The sequence below is a fragment of the Somniosus microcephalus genome, chromosome 11, assembly GCF_052327205.1.
Source record: "Somniosus microcephalus isolate GS21.2 chromosome 11, FLI_Smic_1.0, whole genome shotgun sequence".
NCBI classification, from domain to species: Eukaryota; Metazoa; Chordata; class Chondrichthyes; order Squaliformes; family Somniosidae; genus Somniosus; species Somniosus microcephalus.
Genome location: NC_140997.1, coordinates 14,833,952 through 14,851,757, shown reverse-complemented (window position 1 = coordinate 14,851,757; position 17,806 = coordinate 14,833,952). Strand labels below are relative to the sequence as shown.

The window sequence follows — 17,806 nt, the reverse complement described above, 5'->3', positions numbered from 1 at the left end:
TATCTGGTCATTGTTGTTTGTGGGAGCTTGCTGTGTGCAAACTGGATGCCACGTTTCCTACAATACATCAGTGACTACACCTCCAAAGTAATTAATTGGCTTTGGGACTTCCCGAGGTTGTGAAAGGCTCTATGTAAATGCAAGTTTTTCTTTCTTTGCTACATGTGTGTATGAATGCCAGTGGAGTAGATACGGCTCGGTCTGGATGTTCCCCATGGCTGAAAAGTCTGTCATTCACCATCAAGGCTCACAAATAAAGACTGGTCATTGGGCGAGAGATTAGAAAGAAAAGGCAGACCTGCATTTCTATAGCGTCTTTCACACCCACCGGATGTCTCAAAGTGCTTTACAGCCAATAAAGTACTTTTTGACGTGTAGTCACTGTTGTAATGTAGGAAACGCAGCAGCCAATTTGCACACAGCAAGCTCCCACAAACAGCAAGCTCCCACAAACAGCAATGTGAGCATGGCCAGATCATCTTTTAGTGATGTTGATTGAGGGTTAAATATTGGCCAGGACTCCCCTGCTCTTCTCAAAATAGTTCCATAGGATCTTTTATGTCCACCTGAGAGAATAGACGGGGGCCTTGGTTTAACGTCTCATCCGAAAGACAGCACCTCTGACAGTGCAGTGCTCTCAGCCTAGATTTTTGTGCTCAAGTCCCTAGAAGGACTTGAACCCACAACCTTCGGAATCAGAGGCGATAGTGCTGCCCACTGCCCACTGAGCCACTCAGAATCTAAGGAGGTCCCTGGACCCCTTCAATTGCCACTTAAATCAAACTCTTTCCCAAGGTGCTACCAACAGAGCCATGTATGACACATTAGATAGTTCAGCATGGACCAAGACCAGACAAGAACCTTCCTGTTCGATAGGACTCCACTCCATACTGGGCAGTGCATCTACCAACTGAACCACCAGGAGAAGCTACAATTTTAAAATATGTAAAATACTAGCTTAAGCATCTCATTTATATTTTGTTTATTATTGTGACCTTATCAGCAAATGCATACATGCATATCAAGATATGCAAATCAAATTTCTTTAGCTCTTGAACCGCCAAAGTGTTTGTTATACTTTCTCCTGTTATCACCTCTACCACACTGTGAAGTCGACACTGAACAGTTAAAACAAATGTTTCAAAACAGAAGTAAACCGTAGGCCATTAGAGAGAGCAATCAGCTGGCAGGGAATTTAGGGCAGCAATTCAATCTAAATTCTACTAACGTTCATAAACCACTCACACAGTTTATACCATCACAACCACTTGAACACTGCCCTGTGACTCACTGCCAGAGGACTATTGTTCTGTATTTATTGCGTGCTACACATTAACTAGTTCAGAGAACATATCAGGATAACAAATAAAACAATATTTTCAAAGAAAGTGATTAATAATCAATTCATTAATGTGACTTCACTTCTTCTCCTCCTCCCTCACCTCATTGGGTTCCTTTGGTTTTCCTCTGGCCAAGAAACAGATAATTGATTCCGTCTTCTTGTGGCATGGTTCTGGAGTGCATGTTCCATGGTACAGGAAGTCAAGTTCACAGCACACTGAGAATTTACTTCCTGGTTCCAGCCCCGACAACAGTCAGTTCTTTCTATACCACTCTATTTACATTGCAACCTGGAGCTCACTTGCAGCAATCCTCTTGCCACAAAGAACATACCTTCCCCTTTCAACTTGATGTCTTGTAACAGTTTGTTGGAAGCATGCAGATACAGTCTTTAAGAATGTTAAACAGCCTTTTCCTTTTATTCCCGCTCCCATTTTCTTGCCTTCTTTCTTGAAGGTACTACGTCATGCTATGGTACGGTTCCACAAGTGCCAGGCACCCTCGGGGAACTTGCCCAAGTCTTTATTTGTGAGCCTAGACAACAACAACTTGCATTTAAACAGCACCTTTAACTTAGTAAAACACCCCAAGGCACTTCACAGGAGTGTTATCAAAGAAAATTTGACACCGAGCCACATAAGGTGATATTAGGACAGATTGATCAAAGAGGTAGGTTTTAAGGAGCGTCTTAAAGGAGGAGAGGCGGAGAGGTTTAGGGAGGGAATTCCAGAGCTTGGGCCCAGGCAGCTGAAGGCACGGCCATCAATGGTGGAGCGATTAAAATCAGGGATGCGCAAGAGGCCAGAATTGGAGGAGTGTGGAGATCTCGGAGGGTCGCACGGCTGTAGGAGGTTACAGAGATAGGGAGGGGCGAGGCCATGGAGGGATTTGAAAATAAAGGATGAGACTTTTAAAAATCGAGACGTTGCCAGACCAGGAGCCATTGTCGGTCAGCGATGGGGGAATGGGACTTGGTGCGAGTTAGGATACATGCAGCAGCATTTTGGATGAGCTCAAGTCTGCAGAGGGTGCAAGGTGGGAGGCCGGCCAGCGAGTGCCCACAGTGTATTTCAGAGAGCTCGGGGTGCAATGCAGCCTCACCCGTAACTAATGTCCACAGGCACGTTCCAGCAGGAGTAACCCAGAGAGCAATCCAGGACAGGAACCCGGACTGATTTTAGTCTCTAGTCCAGGGAACGGAGGCCCTAACACTCCGTGGTGGAGATAACTAACTCAGCACAGATCAGAGGTAGACTGAATGTTCAAGTTTAAATAGTTCAGTGGACAATCTGGCTGTGTTTTTACCCACTAACCCACAGGAGTAGCAGATCAATTGCTCTTCAACTACTGCTGCAACACAGACATTTCTTCTGCTTTATACTGGCAAGCATGAAAATTCTGCTTTCTGATCATTTATGGGCAATAGGATAAAACTAGATTCCCTGCCCCTATCTCAGAGACAGGCCCACTTTTAACAGATTGCTTGTTGTCGTTTCACAGCTCAGTGGTTTACATAACTACCTGGCACAATGCAATACCTTCAGGTCTCGCATTCACAAATCAACATAAATTCTCTTATACAAGTCCTCCTCAACCTCCAGATCAATGACCCCAGCAATGGGATGAAAACAAATCTCACGAGTTAAATGATACAGCACATTAACCAATATCTGGAAATGAGTTTAGGGCTGCTATTCAGTTTCTATCAGAAGACATTCATGGGTTATTCAAGTTTGGCCCTTGTGGTTGAAGATATCATCTGCTCTGTTTGACTTAAGCCCTGCAGCTCACTCCCACAGGTGCGTCGAACTCGACATGCTTTCCAACAATCGAGCGCGGAGGTCCAATTAGATGTAAATGCTACACTCGCTACTCTGAACAGCTGTACAAGAGCCCCTGTATAGCAGTTCAGATTTAAATTACTTATCTGACCTTTCTTAGCTGGTTTCCTGTCCTTCCCTTACACACAGTATTACACCTCAAGTCTTGCAGACTTGTCAGCAGCCCTTTTTCTTCCACATTTCACTCCGCTTGTGGCTACACTGTCGCTCCTAGAGAACGAGGCAGACGATTTGCATGTCCAAATAAAAGATGAATGGCTGAGAACCGTTGGCCTCAGGACAGGATGGGCTTGCTACAAACATTCATCCTGCTGCTTTGAACATCAGTTGCTGCTGCAAAACAGATATATCCACTAGTCTGCTGGGATTTCCTCTCCGCCTAATGGAGTATATTGCACCAACCTTCCGCAATTGTTACAGCGAGTGGACCATGCAGTTAGCATACCCCTCAATTATTTAAAAAAAATAGCCACCATAGTAAAATGCAACAAATGTCACTCAGTGCGGACACTGTTCCCGTTTTTAAAGGCATCTGATTTATGTCCATCACCACCCAAACCCCTAGTTATTCATTATTCCACAGAGTGGGGTATGGGGGAGGGTATCCTCAAAACAGTGTGACCGATTCTCTCCCCCACAACAAAAATGACAACTTGTATTTACATAAGCGCTTTTCAACATAGTAAAACATCCCAAGGCGTTTCACAGCAGCATTCTCAAACAAAATTTAACACAGGAGCGTTATCAAGCAAAATACAACACCAAGCCACATAAGGAGATATTAGGACAGAGGACCAAAAGTTTGGTCAAAGAGGTAGGTTTTAAAGGAGCATCTTAAAAAAGAGGAAAGAGAGGCAGAAAGGTTTAGGGAGGGAATTCCAGAGCTTAGGGCCTAGGCAGCTGAAAGCACAGCCACCAATGGTGCAGCGATTAAAATCAGGGATGCTCAAGAGGCCAGAATTAGAGGAGCCCAGATATCTCGGAGGGTTGTGGGGCTGGAGGAGATTACAGAGATAAGGAGGGCCGAGGCCATGGAGGGATGTGAAAACAAGGATGAGAATTAAGAGATGTTGCTTAAGCAGGAGCCAATGTAGCTCAGCGAGCCCAGGGGTGATGGGTGAACGGGACTTGGTGCAAGTTAGGACACAGGCAGCAGAGTTTTGGATGGGCTCAAGTTTATGAACGGTAGAATGTCAGAGGCTGGCCAGGAGTGCGTTGGAATAGGCAAGACCCTCATATGCCAAAATAAAAACAAATGAGTAAATAAGGCCATCCAGCTCACCACTTTACCACACCCTGAAGATAAGCACATTTTTCAAAATGCTGCTAAAAGTTGAACTTCCCTCAGCCCTCTCATCATCTGATCAAGAGTGAAGCAAATTCCATGGTATTAACTGACATTAAACCATGTCAAATCATGTATATGCCAAAGTATTTTAAGGCGGCAGTATTTTAGATTGTGCCATAACCCACAGTAGTCAAAAGGAAAAGTATTTTCAGCATACTCCGTAACCAGAGATGCCGCCATTTCATTTTTGCCAAGAACAATTCTGTTTATAAAATACAAAAGCAAATCCTATAATAACGTAGGATTACTGCTAACCATTTGGCTCTTTCAAGGTTAAGCAAACTCTTCAAGTTGGATTTGTCTTTTGAAAGGCATTTGCTTTAATAAACTAATTAAAAACCCCGATCAACAGAAAGTAGAAATCATTTGATAAATTTCATCATTATCCTAAATTTAAATCTAAAAAAAGCCACTTTTTCTTCTCAGCCACTTTTTTATTGATCTGTTAAATTATTGTAACTCCACAGTAATTTATCCTGACAGTGAAGGGCATCTTATTCCAATATAAAATTGTACTTCAGCCCATACATTTAGTTTTATGGAAATGTGCTGCTGGCTTGTAAGATACTCTTAATTCACCATCTCAAACTGCTTCCACCACTGCTGTTACTACCAGTGCTTCTCACTAGTGTTATCCAGCTCAACACAAAGTGTTTCCTTTACTTGTCCCATTACCATCTCCTTTCGCCTTGCACCATCATCCTTTTTGGCATTTAATCTCTCCTGCCTTCCACCCCATCACAGACCTTCCCTCTTGTTCTTTCCTTCCCTCCCCCTGCACTTGCTTAAAACCCGTTGCATCTCTTAACTTTTTCCAGTTCGGACGAAAGGCCATCGACCTGAAACGTTAACTCTGTTTTGCTCTCCACCGATGCCGAGTATGTCCAGCATCCCAGTGAAACCACTGCTCAGTGAACAAAGCCGTTGGCGTGGTGATTCAGAGTTACATTGCAAGACCAGGGCTATATCGAGGTCACTACCTGAAAACATGCCCACAGCCACAATCAGAAGAGATGGGGAAATACTGGAGTCCTGATTAGAATGTGTCATTTTTAGAATTCATTCAACAAAAAGCTTTACTAAACAGGTCAATTGCTGAATTGCCCAAGATATAGGAAAGGGATGTCCAATAGGTTTCATTTCTATTTTGAACACATAGATCAAGTGTGTTCAGCTTCAAAGCAGCAGCATCACTCTGTGCTGGCTACAAAGCTCTAAAACATAATGCTGTATACAACTGCAGAGAGACATTTTAATCCCATGCTTCCCGTCGCACTAAGACCAGATTTGATTAAGAAAATCAAGCTGCATCAGTAAACCACAGCATTGCTCAATAGCAGAACCGTGCCCAGCAGTAGCACAGCCGATTCCACACACAAATTCCAGATACCGCAAGAGAAAATTCCTGCCACATTCTCATCACACCAAGTCACAAGATTTTGCTTACATAATCAGTCCTATTACAGTTTGTGCCCAGCAAGGTCCCACAAACAGATGATGACCAGATAATCTGTTTTAATGATGTTGGTTGAAGGATAGATAATGGCTAGGACACCGGAGAGAACTCCCTTGCTCGAATAGTGTCACGGGATCTTTTATGTCCACCCGAGATGGTAGATGGGACCTCAGTTTAACACCTGTTCAGAAAGATGGCACCTCCAACAGTGCAACACTCCCCCAGTACTCCGACATCCAGTACTGGATGAGCAGAAATTTCCTCCAACTAAATATTGGGACGACCGAAGCCATCGTTTTCGGTCCCCGCCACAAACTCTGTTCCCTCGCCACAGACTCCATCCCTCTCGCTGGCAACTGTCTGAGGCTGGACCAGACTGTTCACAACCTTGGTGTCGTTTTTGACCCCGAGATGAGCTTCCGACCACATATCCGTGCCATCACCGAGGCTGCCTATTTCCACCTCTCCAACATCGCCAGACTCCGTCACTGCCTCAGCTCATCCGCTGCTGAAAACCTCATCCATGCCTTTGTTACCTCCAGACTTGACTATTCCAAACGCATTCCTGTTTTCTACCCTCCATAAACTTGAGCTCATCCAAAACTCAGTTGCCCGTACCCTACCTCACACCAAGTCCCTCGCCCCTCCCCATCATTGACCTCCTCCAGCCCCAGACACCCCACCCCAGAGAGATCGGCACTCCTCCAGTTCTGGCTCTCTTGTGCATCCCCGATTTTAATCGCTCCACCATGGGCGGCCATGCCTTCAACTGTCAAGGTCCTAATCTCTAGAGTCCCTCTCTAAACCTGTCCAGCTCTTTTTCCTCCTTTAAGACGCTCCTTAAAACCTACCTCTGACCTCATCTGCCCTAATATGTGGCCAGGTGTCAAATTTTGTTTGATAATGCTCCTGGTGAAACACCTTGGGATGTTTTACTATGTTAAAGGAGCTATATAAATGCAAGTTGCTGTTGTTGCTGCACAGGAGTGTCAGTCTGGATTATGTGCTCAAGTCTCTGGAGTGGGACTTCAACCCACAACCATCTCACTCGGGGACAAAAGCTGCCAACGGAGCCAAGGCGGACATGACAAGAAAGCTGTGGAAAGGGTAGATTTGGAGAAGGCTTTTTACAGGCAGGAAGAGAAGTAGCAAGGCAGCGGGGTTTAGAGAGGAAGTTCCAGAGAGAGTAGGGCCAAGACAGCTGTACATTCTAATATTTTATATGTATCATACTTATGGCACCAGCTTAGTCTAGCCTTTCATTATCCACTAGCAGTAGCGATATACCAATAATATAGGCAGTCATCCACTACCAACAGAAGCGGTACTGTCTGCTACCCTTACATGACCAAGTAAGATTTGTGCATATATTATTGGGAGTGGGGGTGGGGGGGTTAAAGATATAGATACCGACACACGCGTAGAAAACTGCATGACGCCACAATGTTCTCCATTTAATTATAAAGCACTGCCCAAGATAATCTGAGTTGAAAACAAATTTTCTAAAATATCAACCTACAATTTAGTTTAATTACTGAGTTATAGTAATACATGGCTTGTGTTTGTTTACATTTAGAATCATCTTTTGTTAACTATGGGGGCGCGACTAAGACGAAAGGCTCCAGATCCGTAGCAGGTTGTGGTCGGAGATCAGCTCTTGAAACGGAAGGATTGGCATTCGCAACTGTCCATGCTGAGACTTTGGTGGACGTGTCATATCACACATTACAGCAAAGAATGCCTGAAGCCAGGTTATCAAGCCAGTCACACCAAGGGCAGCAGTCTCAAAACAACCAATACCTTAGAGTTACCAAAAGTGGGGATTCAAATCTCAACAACCACTCCACCCAAGTCTTGGTCACACCCAGATGGCTTAATGATCACAATGAGACGTAGCAGATACAACAAACTGAGCTGTTTTAATATTGGCATGGTTTTGGGAGACTGGCATTCGGGAGCCAGCTCTTAGTACTTACATGACTATGTCAGGCTCCCTTATCCTGGTGGCACACCAACAAAGAAACAGCGTGGACGGTGCAAGAGCGCTGGATTAAGCAGTGTATATGCTGGAAGTTAGCTCACAGACACTGGCCTCCCAGAGTCTATACCAAAACAGCGCAGTATAAACAACAACTTGTATTTATATCGTGCCTTTAACGTAGTAAAACGTCCCATGACACTTCACAGGAGCATTATCAAACAAAATTTGACACTGAGCCACATAAGGGGATATTCGGGCAGATGACCAAAAGAGGTAGGTTTCAAGGAGCATCTTGAAGGAGGAGAGGTGTAGAGGGGCAGAGTGTAAGATTTGGATCACAGGTCACACACAGATTACCCAAAGGGTCTTGGGAGTTGTAAGGCTTTTTAATTAAAGAGCTACAGTTTAAAGCATAATCAGATATTACTACACGCGATTGAAATAGATACAGTAGACATACAACCTGTGACAGAAGAGGGCGATCTACAGCCCTGGAATGGAACGAATCAACCGGACAGACGGTGAGGCAGCACGGTGATCTCAGATTGGGTGGATTCCTGCAGTCTGCTGCAGCAGTCACTTCTGTTGGGTCATCCCTCGAGCTGTTGGAGCTGTTAGGCTGTCAGCCACTTCAGAGGCTAAACGTGACCACGGTGTTAGGCAGTAGCCACCTCGAGGAAGCCTTCACCCCTAACTGCCTGACTCTTTCTTTCTCAGTCCTTTATTTTTATACGTTATTTCAGTGGGCTGGTGGATACCTGGTGTCGATCACGTTTACCCATCCCATTGTCCAATTACAAGGGAGAGGCTACCTGTGACAGCCCCCTCCCAGCCTCAGGAGGTCATTTTCCTCCTCATCTCTGTTCTAAAGGTCTTGTTACCCTCTCGTAGACAGCTTGTTTATCCTACAGCTCCTTGCTGCATCCCTTATCAACCCAGTTATACTCACTCGAAAGCCTGTTTCTGTGTTCGGACCTCGTAATTCAGCTCTCTGTACAGCTATTTTTCCTGACATGACTGGAATCTTTCTGTGCCATTAACTTAGGCAAACTGCTGATCTAGGGAACCCGTAACAGACGATTATTTCTTTCAATCCATGATTTCTTACAAGAGAGGCGGAGAGGTTCAGAGAGGGAATTCCAGAGCTTAGGGCCTTGGCAGCTGAAGGCATGGCCACCAATGATGGAGCAATTAAGACCGGAGATGTCCAAGAGGCCAGAATTGGAGGAGCGCAGATATCTCGGAGGGTTGTAGGCAATGTTCCCTGTAATTTTTTTTTGGGCGTGCGGGCCCTTTAACTGGCTGTGCGGCCCATTCAACTGTTCGCGCACGCGCGATTATTTACATTATAAAGCCCATGAGCAGCCTGCGCAGGACCGCCAGGCTGCTGCGTGGCCACGTGGCTTAGCAGGAATGTTGGTTGTAGGGCTAGAGGAGGTTACAGAGCTAGTGAGAGGTGAGGCCATGGAGGGATCTGAAAACAAGGCTGAGAATTTTTTTATTTTTTTTAAATAATCGAGGCGCTGCCTAACGGAGAGCCAATGTAGGTCAGCGAGCACAAAGCTGATGGGTGAACGAGACATGGTGCGAGTTAGGACACGGGCAGCAGGGTTTTGGACAACCACAAGTTTACGCAGGGTAGAACATGGGAGGCCGGTCAGGAGTGCGTTGGAATAGTCAAGTCTAGAGGTAACGGGCACGGATGAGGGTTTCATCTGCAGATGAGCTGAGGCAGTGACAGAGTCAGGGCGATGTTATGGAGGTAGAAACAGGCGGTCTTAGTGATGGCATGGGCATGCTCAGAAGCTCATCTCGGGGTCAAATACGACACCAAGGTTGCAAACAGCCCGGTTCAGTCTCAGACAGTCTCGGGATAGAGTCAGTGACTAGGGAAACGGAGTTTGTGGCTATAATGAGTCACAGCGATCAGGGAGAATCGGAAGCTGTGTTTCTTTCCTCCATCCTCAAGGTTAGAACTGCTCAAAAAAAATAAAAATAATAATTGCAGATGCTCTTAGACCTGCTGTGTATTTCTAGCACTTTCTATTTTCATTCCAAGCAAGCATTTGCTCTTGGAAAGTGCTTTAGGATTATATAAAAAAATATTCAAGTCACACAGCTTTATTCACAAGTGGCCAACAGGCAAACGTTGTAGCTGGAGTTGGCATCAGAGATCTTTATATCTAACTGATGCGACATGGGCCTAATGTTAGGAGAGATGACCGACGACATGGTCGGAAGGGCAAGTTTTGAGGTAGGGAAGAGAGGTTGGAAGGCAGAGGGCTTTTGGAATGAGTTCTAGAAAGTAGAGGCGAGACGACTACATTCTAAGATTTTGGGATGCGTCTACTACTTCTGGCGCCGGCTTACTCTAGCCTTTCATTATCCACCAGTGGTAGAGATAGAGATATACCAATAACATAGGCCGTCATCCTCAACCAACAGCAGTTCCACTGTCTCACTGTCGTTATACAGCAGTAAAAATGTAACCGTAGCTTTGACCATTTACAACTACTGCAGAGTGTAATCCTATTGCCCCGGTTTAAAAATGATTTGCCCCAAGCTGCGATTGCCCAGCTGACAAAAAGTTGAAGCATGAATCTTGCACTCTGCGTTCAACTGAACTTTGGCACCATAGTATGAATGCCGAGACAATAAAAAGAACGATACTGGTATCTCACCAACCTTTGAGAGAAAGGCGATAACATCCAACTGACACCCTTGGTCACAATATAAAGAATTATAGAACCTTAAAGCACAGCAGGAGGCCACTCAGCCTGTCGTGCCTGTGTTGAGGAAAAGAGGGGGGGGGGGGAAGAAAAATCAGACAACAGCAATTTGCATTTATATAGCACCTTTAACGTAGTGAAACATCCCAAAGCGCTTCACAGGAGCAATCCAGACAAAATTTGCCACCGAGCCAGATAAGACGACATTAGGACAGGTCAATGCTTGGTCAAAGAGGTAAGTTTACTACCCCACCTGTCCTCTGTGGTGTCTGCAGCACTTGGATGGCTCTGACCCTATCGACAAGATACGCAGAGTAAAGAAAGCAGTCTTCAATCACGTTGGAGATTTGCTAGTTAAATGAGGCACAGCCGGTATGCCAGCATTTTCATCCATTAATTTCAGATTTAAAAGGGGACGGGAAAGCTGCATGCAGCTGGTTAAACTAGAGAGAGATAAAGAACAGGGATCTGCAACACCAGCAGATCAACGGCATAAAAACTGACAGGGTGCCAAACTTGCTCACACTTTGATCCACTGTATTGTTCAGATGCTGTGTTTTGCACGCTGCTGCTTTGTGCTCGTAGCAACATTACGTCACACGCCTTCTGGGTCTCCGAGCCAAGGAATAAATTGGAACCATCAAGGATAAAAACTAGAATTCATCTGCAAGAGAGTTGCCTGGTGGTTTAGTACAGTGGTTCTCAAACTGGTGTCCGTAAAGACTTTCCAGGGGGTCACCGAAATAATAAGTACTGAGCAGGGCCGGCCTTACGATCCAGTGGGCGATGTGGTCAAGAGTAAGTGAATGAGCTGTTGCCGGAGGCGGGCTCGCTGCGGGCTGGGAGCGGAGTGCAGCTGCCGCATGTGCAGCACAGAGTGGGCTGGCTGTCTCACCTAGGAGGGGAGCGCGCATGGCGGAGCCCCGAGAGCGGCACGGAGATTGCCAGGTTGACCTGCAGTTACCAAGGCTGGTGGTGGTGGCCAAAAAGTTGATCGATGATAGTGTGGCACACCATCACATGGATATCTGTAAGCAAATGCCTGTTTTCTTAAAAGCATTATTAAAACACTCTTTACATGCAGCACCTTCATATTAAGAGTATTATAATTTAGATGGGGGGGTCCGTGATTACTCATCCATTTGAAAAGGGGTCCATCAACCAAAAGAGTTTGCGAACCATTGGTTTAGTAACAAGTTATGTTACAGGGTGATGGGGCAGAACTCCCTGCAGAGAGGCTGGGCAACAAACAAAAGCTTGATTTTAAAAAATAATTTCATTCAGAAAAGGCAAGACAAGGAAAGAGGGGAAAATGGCACATTCACAAGCATAGACAGCCCTTTTATGGTGCAAGTCGGAAAGATTGTGGATTCAAGCCCCACTCAAGAACTTGAGGCCATAATCCAGTCTGACCCTGCAATGCAACACTGAAGAGTGCTGCATTGTCAGAAGTGCAGAAGACGTTAAACCTACTTCTAGTGAACGTAAAAGCTCCCAAGGCATTATTCAAAGAGCACGGGGTCCTCCCAATATGCCGGCTAACATTCCTCCCTCAACCAACACCACTAAAGAGAGAGATTAACTGGTCATTCATCCATTGCACAAAACAACTGCTACATTTGCCTACATTCCAATGGTCGCTGCTCTTCAAAATAATTAATTGTATAGGAGGTGTTTCCAAGCAATGTAATAAAGATGCTGTATAAATGCAAGTTTCTTTCTTTTCCAGAATGCCTGTTCATAATGACCAAGGTTTAGATAAAACTGACCCTCGATCTGCACTGTGGAGAATAGAGAATGAAAGGTCACATGATGGTTTGTCTAATTTGGTAAATTTATGCATACATTACTGGGAGAATGCAAGTATACTTATTAATTAACACAGGTATAGGTTATTCATGATTCAGAATTTACAGATGGAAGCCGAAATAAGGATTATTTTTTTTTGTTGCAAAATTTGTTTACATTTGATGTCTGAAAACATTGATTGCAAATAAATTTTAAAACTCCCAGATAGCTCAAAGACAGCTTAAATGAATTTTTTGCATCTGTGTTCACTATGGAGAAAGACGATGCAGACATAGAAATCGGGCAAGGGGACTGTGACATACTTGAACATATTAGCATCGAGAGGGAGGAGGTGCTAGCGGTTTTAGCAGGCCAAAAAGTGGATAAATCCCCAGGCCCGGACGAGATGTATCCCAGGCTGCTGTGGGAGGCAAAGGAGGAGATTGCAGGGGCTGACACAAATTTTCAGAACCTCTCTGGCCACAGGGGATGTACCAGAGGACTGGAGAACAGCTAACATAGTACCATTATTCAAGAAGGGTAGCAGGGATAAACCAGGGAATTACAGGCCAGTGAGCCTAACATCTGTGGTAGGGAAATTATTGGAAAAAATTCTGAGGGACAAAATTAGTCTCCACTTGGAGAGGCAAGGATTAATCGGGGATCGTCAGCATGGCTTTGTCAAGGGTAAATCATGTCTGACAAATCTGATTGAATTTTTCGAGGGGGTGACTAGGGGGGTGGATGAGGGAAATGCTGTGGATGTGGTTTACATGGACTTCAGTAAAGCTTTTGACAAAGTCCCGCATAGGAGACTGGTCAAGAAGGTAAGAGCCCATGGGATCCAGGGTGCCTTGGATCCTAAACTGGCTGAGTGGCAGGAGGCAGAGGGTGATGGTCGAAGGTTGCTTTTGTGACTGGAAGCCTGTGTCCAGTGGGGTACCTCAGGGATCGGTGCTGGGTCCCTTGTTGTTTGTGATCTACATAAATGATTTGGATGAGAATGTAAAAGGTATGATCAGCAAGTTCACAGATGACATGAAAATTGGTGGGGTGGTAAATTGCGAGGAGGAAAGCCTCAGGCTACAGGACGATATAAACGGGTTGGTCAGATGGGCGGAAAAGTGGCAAATGGAATTTAACCCTGAAAAGTGCGAGGTGATGCATTTTGGACGGACAAATAAGGCAAGGGAATACACAATGAGTGGTAGGACCCTAGGAAGTACAGAGGGTCAGAGGGACCTTGGTGTACATGTACATAGATCCCTGAAGGCAGCAGAACAGGTAGATAAGGTGGTTAAAAAGGCATATGGGATACTTGCCTTCATTAGCCGAGGCATAGAATATAAGAGCAGGGAGGTTATGATGGAGCTGTACAAAACGCTGGTGAGGCCACAGCTGGAGTACTGTGTGCAGTTCTGGTCGCCTCACTATAGGAAGGATGTGATTGCTTTGGAGAGGGTGCAGAGAAGATTCACCAGGATGTTACCTGGGATGGAGCGCCTCAGCTATGAAGAGAGAGGCTGGACAGGCTGGGGTTGTTTTCCTTGGAGCAAAGAAGGCTGAGGGGGGACCTGATTGAGGTGTACAAAATGATGAGGGGCATAGATAGGATAGATAAAGAGGAACTTTTCCCCTTAGTAGGGGGGTCAATAACAAGGGGGCATAGATTCAGGGTAAGGGGCAGGAAATTTAGAGGGGATTTGAGGAGGAACTTTTTCACCCAGAGGGTGGTTGGAATGTGGAACTCAATGCCTGAAAGGGTGGTAGAGGCAGGAACCCTCACAACATTCAAGAAGCATTTGGATGAGCACTTGAAATGCCATTGCATACAAGGCTATGGGCCAAATGCTGGAAAATGGGATTAGACTGGACAGGAATGGATGGGCGGCGCAGAAACGATGGGCCGAAGGGCCTCTTTCTGTGCTGTAAAACTCTATGACTCTATGACCATCTGGTGTAGCACTGAGCCACACAGGCCAGAAAGCTCCAGCTTCAAATCCTGGTCCATGTCAAGTTGGCTAATTTCAACCGGAGCACTCTTTGGGAAGCTACAATTGACCTTCTAACCCTGGCCGAGCAGGTGGAGACAGGGTTACTGCTCCTGATCATTACACGGTGACTTCTCCTGGAAAGCGCACATGTGCGGACACTGGACGAATACACAACCAAACTCAACAATACATCCACCCCATGGCTGAAGTCTGTCACAACTGACTGTCTAAGAAGATCCATGGCCAAAGCACCAGAGAGAGACCAGCACCTGCAGAACCATACCCGAGCATGAGACACTGCTTTGAGGAGAGTTACGGAGAAAATCGGATTAAAAAAAAAAAATCTGAATAGTCAGTCAGTTATACGTATTAGAATTTTGGATTGCATGTGTCAATATATAGGTATTACCAAATCGCCATGGCGCTACTCGCTGCAAGTCAGAAGATGTGAGGTCAGATGGGACAGAAGCTTTATACTGTGTGACACACAATGTATTATTCTGCTGCTAAGGAGCAGGTATGTAGCCCTTTAATTGTTCAGCATTCTTGAAATTAATTGGTTGATGATTGCTGTAAGTAGATAGTCAGGTCAATTAGAGGTCATCTGTCTTTTTTTAAAAAGAGGGAGTGCAATAGCCAAGGTCATTATTAGGAACTACTTGCATTCAGACTTGTGGATCAATCGACTATTTTTTATTGTGGGGGAGTTGCTCTGTATATACCAAATGATTGCTTTCACCTTTTTTGAAATGCAATACAAAATTTGCATATAGGAAACTGTGACACCCAAATGTGACCATCACGTCTGTCTCTCCATTGTGTTCTGCCCTAGGGCAGGTCCTAACTCAAGTTTCGTACACAAGATCTTGAGCTCATTGCCTTCCTTGCGTATTTTTTAATCCGTCTCCTAGTTGGGCTGCAACCAAAGGCGAGAGGCCCCTACCTACCAATGGGAGGGCGTGGGCCCCCCCGCACCCATAGGACTCGGGTACCCCCCCCACCACCAACTGGATGTCAATCCTATCCAGATGCGACACGCCAGTCTCCGCTCGACGGGGCTGTCTGGAGCGGGGCTCAAACCCAACCCTTCTGACTCAGACGGGAATGCTAGCACTAAGCCAGTGGCTTACTCCTGATTATGCATGTTTATTTTGAAATATTTATTTCGCTCCGCTTACTTTAGTGTCTTTGATGTCTGAAAACTTTGATCAAAATCAATTTAAGATACGCCGAGAATAAAGCTCTGCTCTGCATCTAATCATGCCATACCTGACCTGCAAGTGCTCGAGGCAGATAGTGAGTGCTCTAAATGGGAAGTGTTCCACTCCCCAGAACTAACATTAATCACCTCAATGAGCAGAAAACCCACACTAAAAATGTTGCAAGTCACTTTTGCAAAATAAAAGTTGCAATATAAAACATGCAATCCACTCTCTCTTTCGAAGTTATTTTACACAACTTCATTGATAGGACACATACATATTTTCAAAGTTTAAAAAGATTTAATATTCAAAACAGAAGTGAAAATATTGTATAAACTTTTTTTTAAATGGATATTTGATCTGAATTTTGCTATCTCCACACTTGTAGTAGTTTAAGAACACTGCGGCGATACAGATGCAGAACGCACGACACAGAAAGCCACAGACAAAACAAAGTTATCTTTACCCAAATGCTTCTATTAAAAGGAACAATGCACAGCAAGCAGACTTAATTGGTGGCTGAGCTAATGTTCCCTTTAAAATGAACACTCCTAGTTGCAGGCTGCCCATTAAGTGCTGCACAGTACTGGAACAGCAAAGTCTGTGCACTGCAGATTTCAATAACCGATCACCATGCTGGGTCACTTTAAAAAAAGGACAAAACTTGCATGCAAGAGTGCTGAGTTAGCAACCTCCAGCGCCCAGAAGCTGGCTCCATTTGATATTTGGCACTGCAGCTCACGGTAACTCCCTGCTTTCGGTCTCTGCAGCAAACAAGCTACTGTAAATGAAGGCTGATTGTGCAACGAATGGAAGTAAACAAGCTAGCTCCAAAATCCTTGCTGCAGTGAGCTAGCTCCATGCACCGTGCAGCTTGCAACACACAGAAAAAGATTTAAACAGAAAACTCACAATAAATTAGATGGGGAGTTTCCAGATAAAATTGCAAAACTTACCTTGTCTCCTGTCCATGAGTTCCCAGAAGTGCAGCTGAGGCGTGACGTGCCTTTAGGGGAAGTCTCATCAACAAACTCAAAAGACCTCGCTGCACTCTCTGGGCCCCACTCTGCAGACCTGCATGCACGCTGTTCCTGCAAAATGCTCAGCTGCTGCTTTGCCTGACAATGCTTTCTCCTCCTCCTCTCCTCTCCGCTGTCTGACACAAGCTGATGGCAATTTGCTTCCTTATGTTAAACACCCCACACTCTCGCTCTCTCTCCCCAACTGCACCGGCTTCAATCCTTCCTTTCAACTCAGCTGCCACAAGCTGAGTAGAAGCTGCAGCAATAAGCCAATCTCGACCATGACATCACACAGGAAGTTGGAAAGCTGCCAGACACGGAGGCTACAGAGGTATGAGTTTTTTTAAATAACACACCCTGTCTAAAAGTGACTGTGGTCTTTATGTAGGTGTTTCCTTACTTTTTCAGGCTTTCTCTCCCTTTTAAACGCAAAAAAAAAACTCTGATGGACAGCTAGGTGCAGAAGGAAATGCTTTATTGAACAAACTACCTCTGCACAAGTGTGCGGTTGCTCTTTTCCCTGACCAAACCCCAGCAACTGGCACCAATGGCATGTTGTTAATCATCGAACCTTACAGCACAGGAGGCCGCCATTCGGCCCATCGTGCTTGTGCTGGCTTTCTGAAAGAGCGATCCAATTAGTCCCACTCCCCCGCTCTTTCCCCAATCACCCTGCAATTTTCTCCCCTTCAAGTAGTTATCCAATTCCCTTTTGAAAGTTACTATTGAATGCGTTTCCACTACCCTTTCAGGTAGTGCAGTCCAGATCACAACAACTCGCTGCATAAAAGAATTTCTCCTCCTCTCCCCATTACCTTACAGGCGGCGAGCTTGATGCCTCCACTAATCTCTGGGATCTGACTTTTTTTTTTAAACGGAGTCCAGAGAGTTGCTGTCAGAAGCAGTGCACAAGATGGGACTCCAGCCTCCAGTTTATTGGTCCTCCAACAGCCCGCTGAGGACCAGCAACACGCCACAAAAGAAACACGGGGAGAGAGACGCTCGTTCTTTGGGTCTCCATTTGAACACTCTTCTCCCAGCCCCTCGTCATCACCCTAGTAGCACCTTTAACACTGCAACAACAGCACTATGATACAGTCACAA

At 45.3% G+C, this 17,806-nt stretch overlaps 1 protein-coding gene across 3 annotated transcripts in view; it reads right to left on the bottom strand.

Moving 5' to 3' along the window:
• The window catches only part of LOC147110336 (dual specificity mitogen-activated protein kinase kinase 6-like), a 124,533-nt gene that overhangs the window by 84,147 nt on the left and 22,580 nt on the right, over window positions 1–17,806 (bottom strand). The window contains exon 1 of one of the 3 annotated variants that reach the window (XM_086000253.1): window positions 16,637–16,929. The exons of the other annotated variants lie outside the window; for them this stretch is intronic. Within the exon in view, the coding sequence (XP_085856379.1) occupies window positions 16,637–16,652 (16 nt within the window). The 5' untranslated portion in view covers window positions 16,653–16,929. Of the gene's footprint in view, window positions 1–16,636; window positions 16,930–17,806 lie in introns of those variants that run through there. 3 annotated transcript variants of the gene reach the window in all.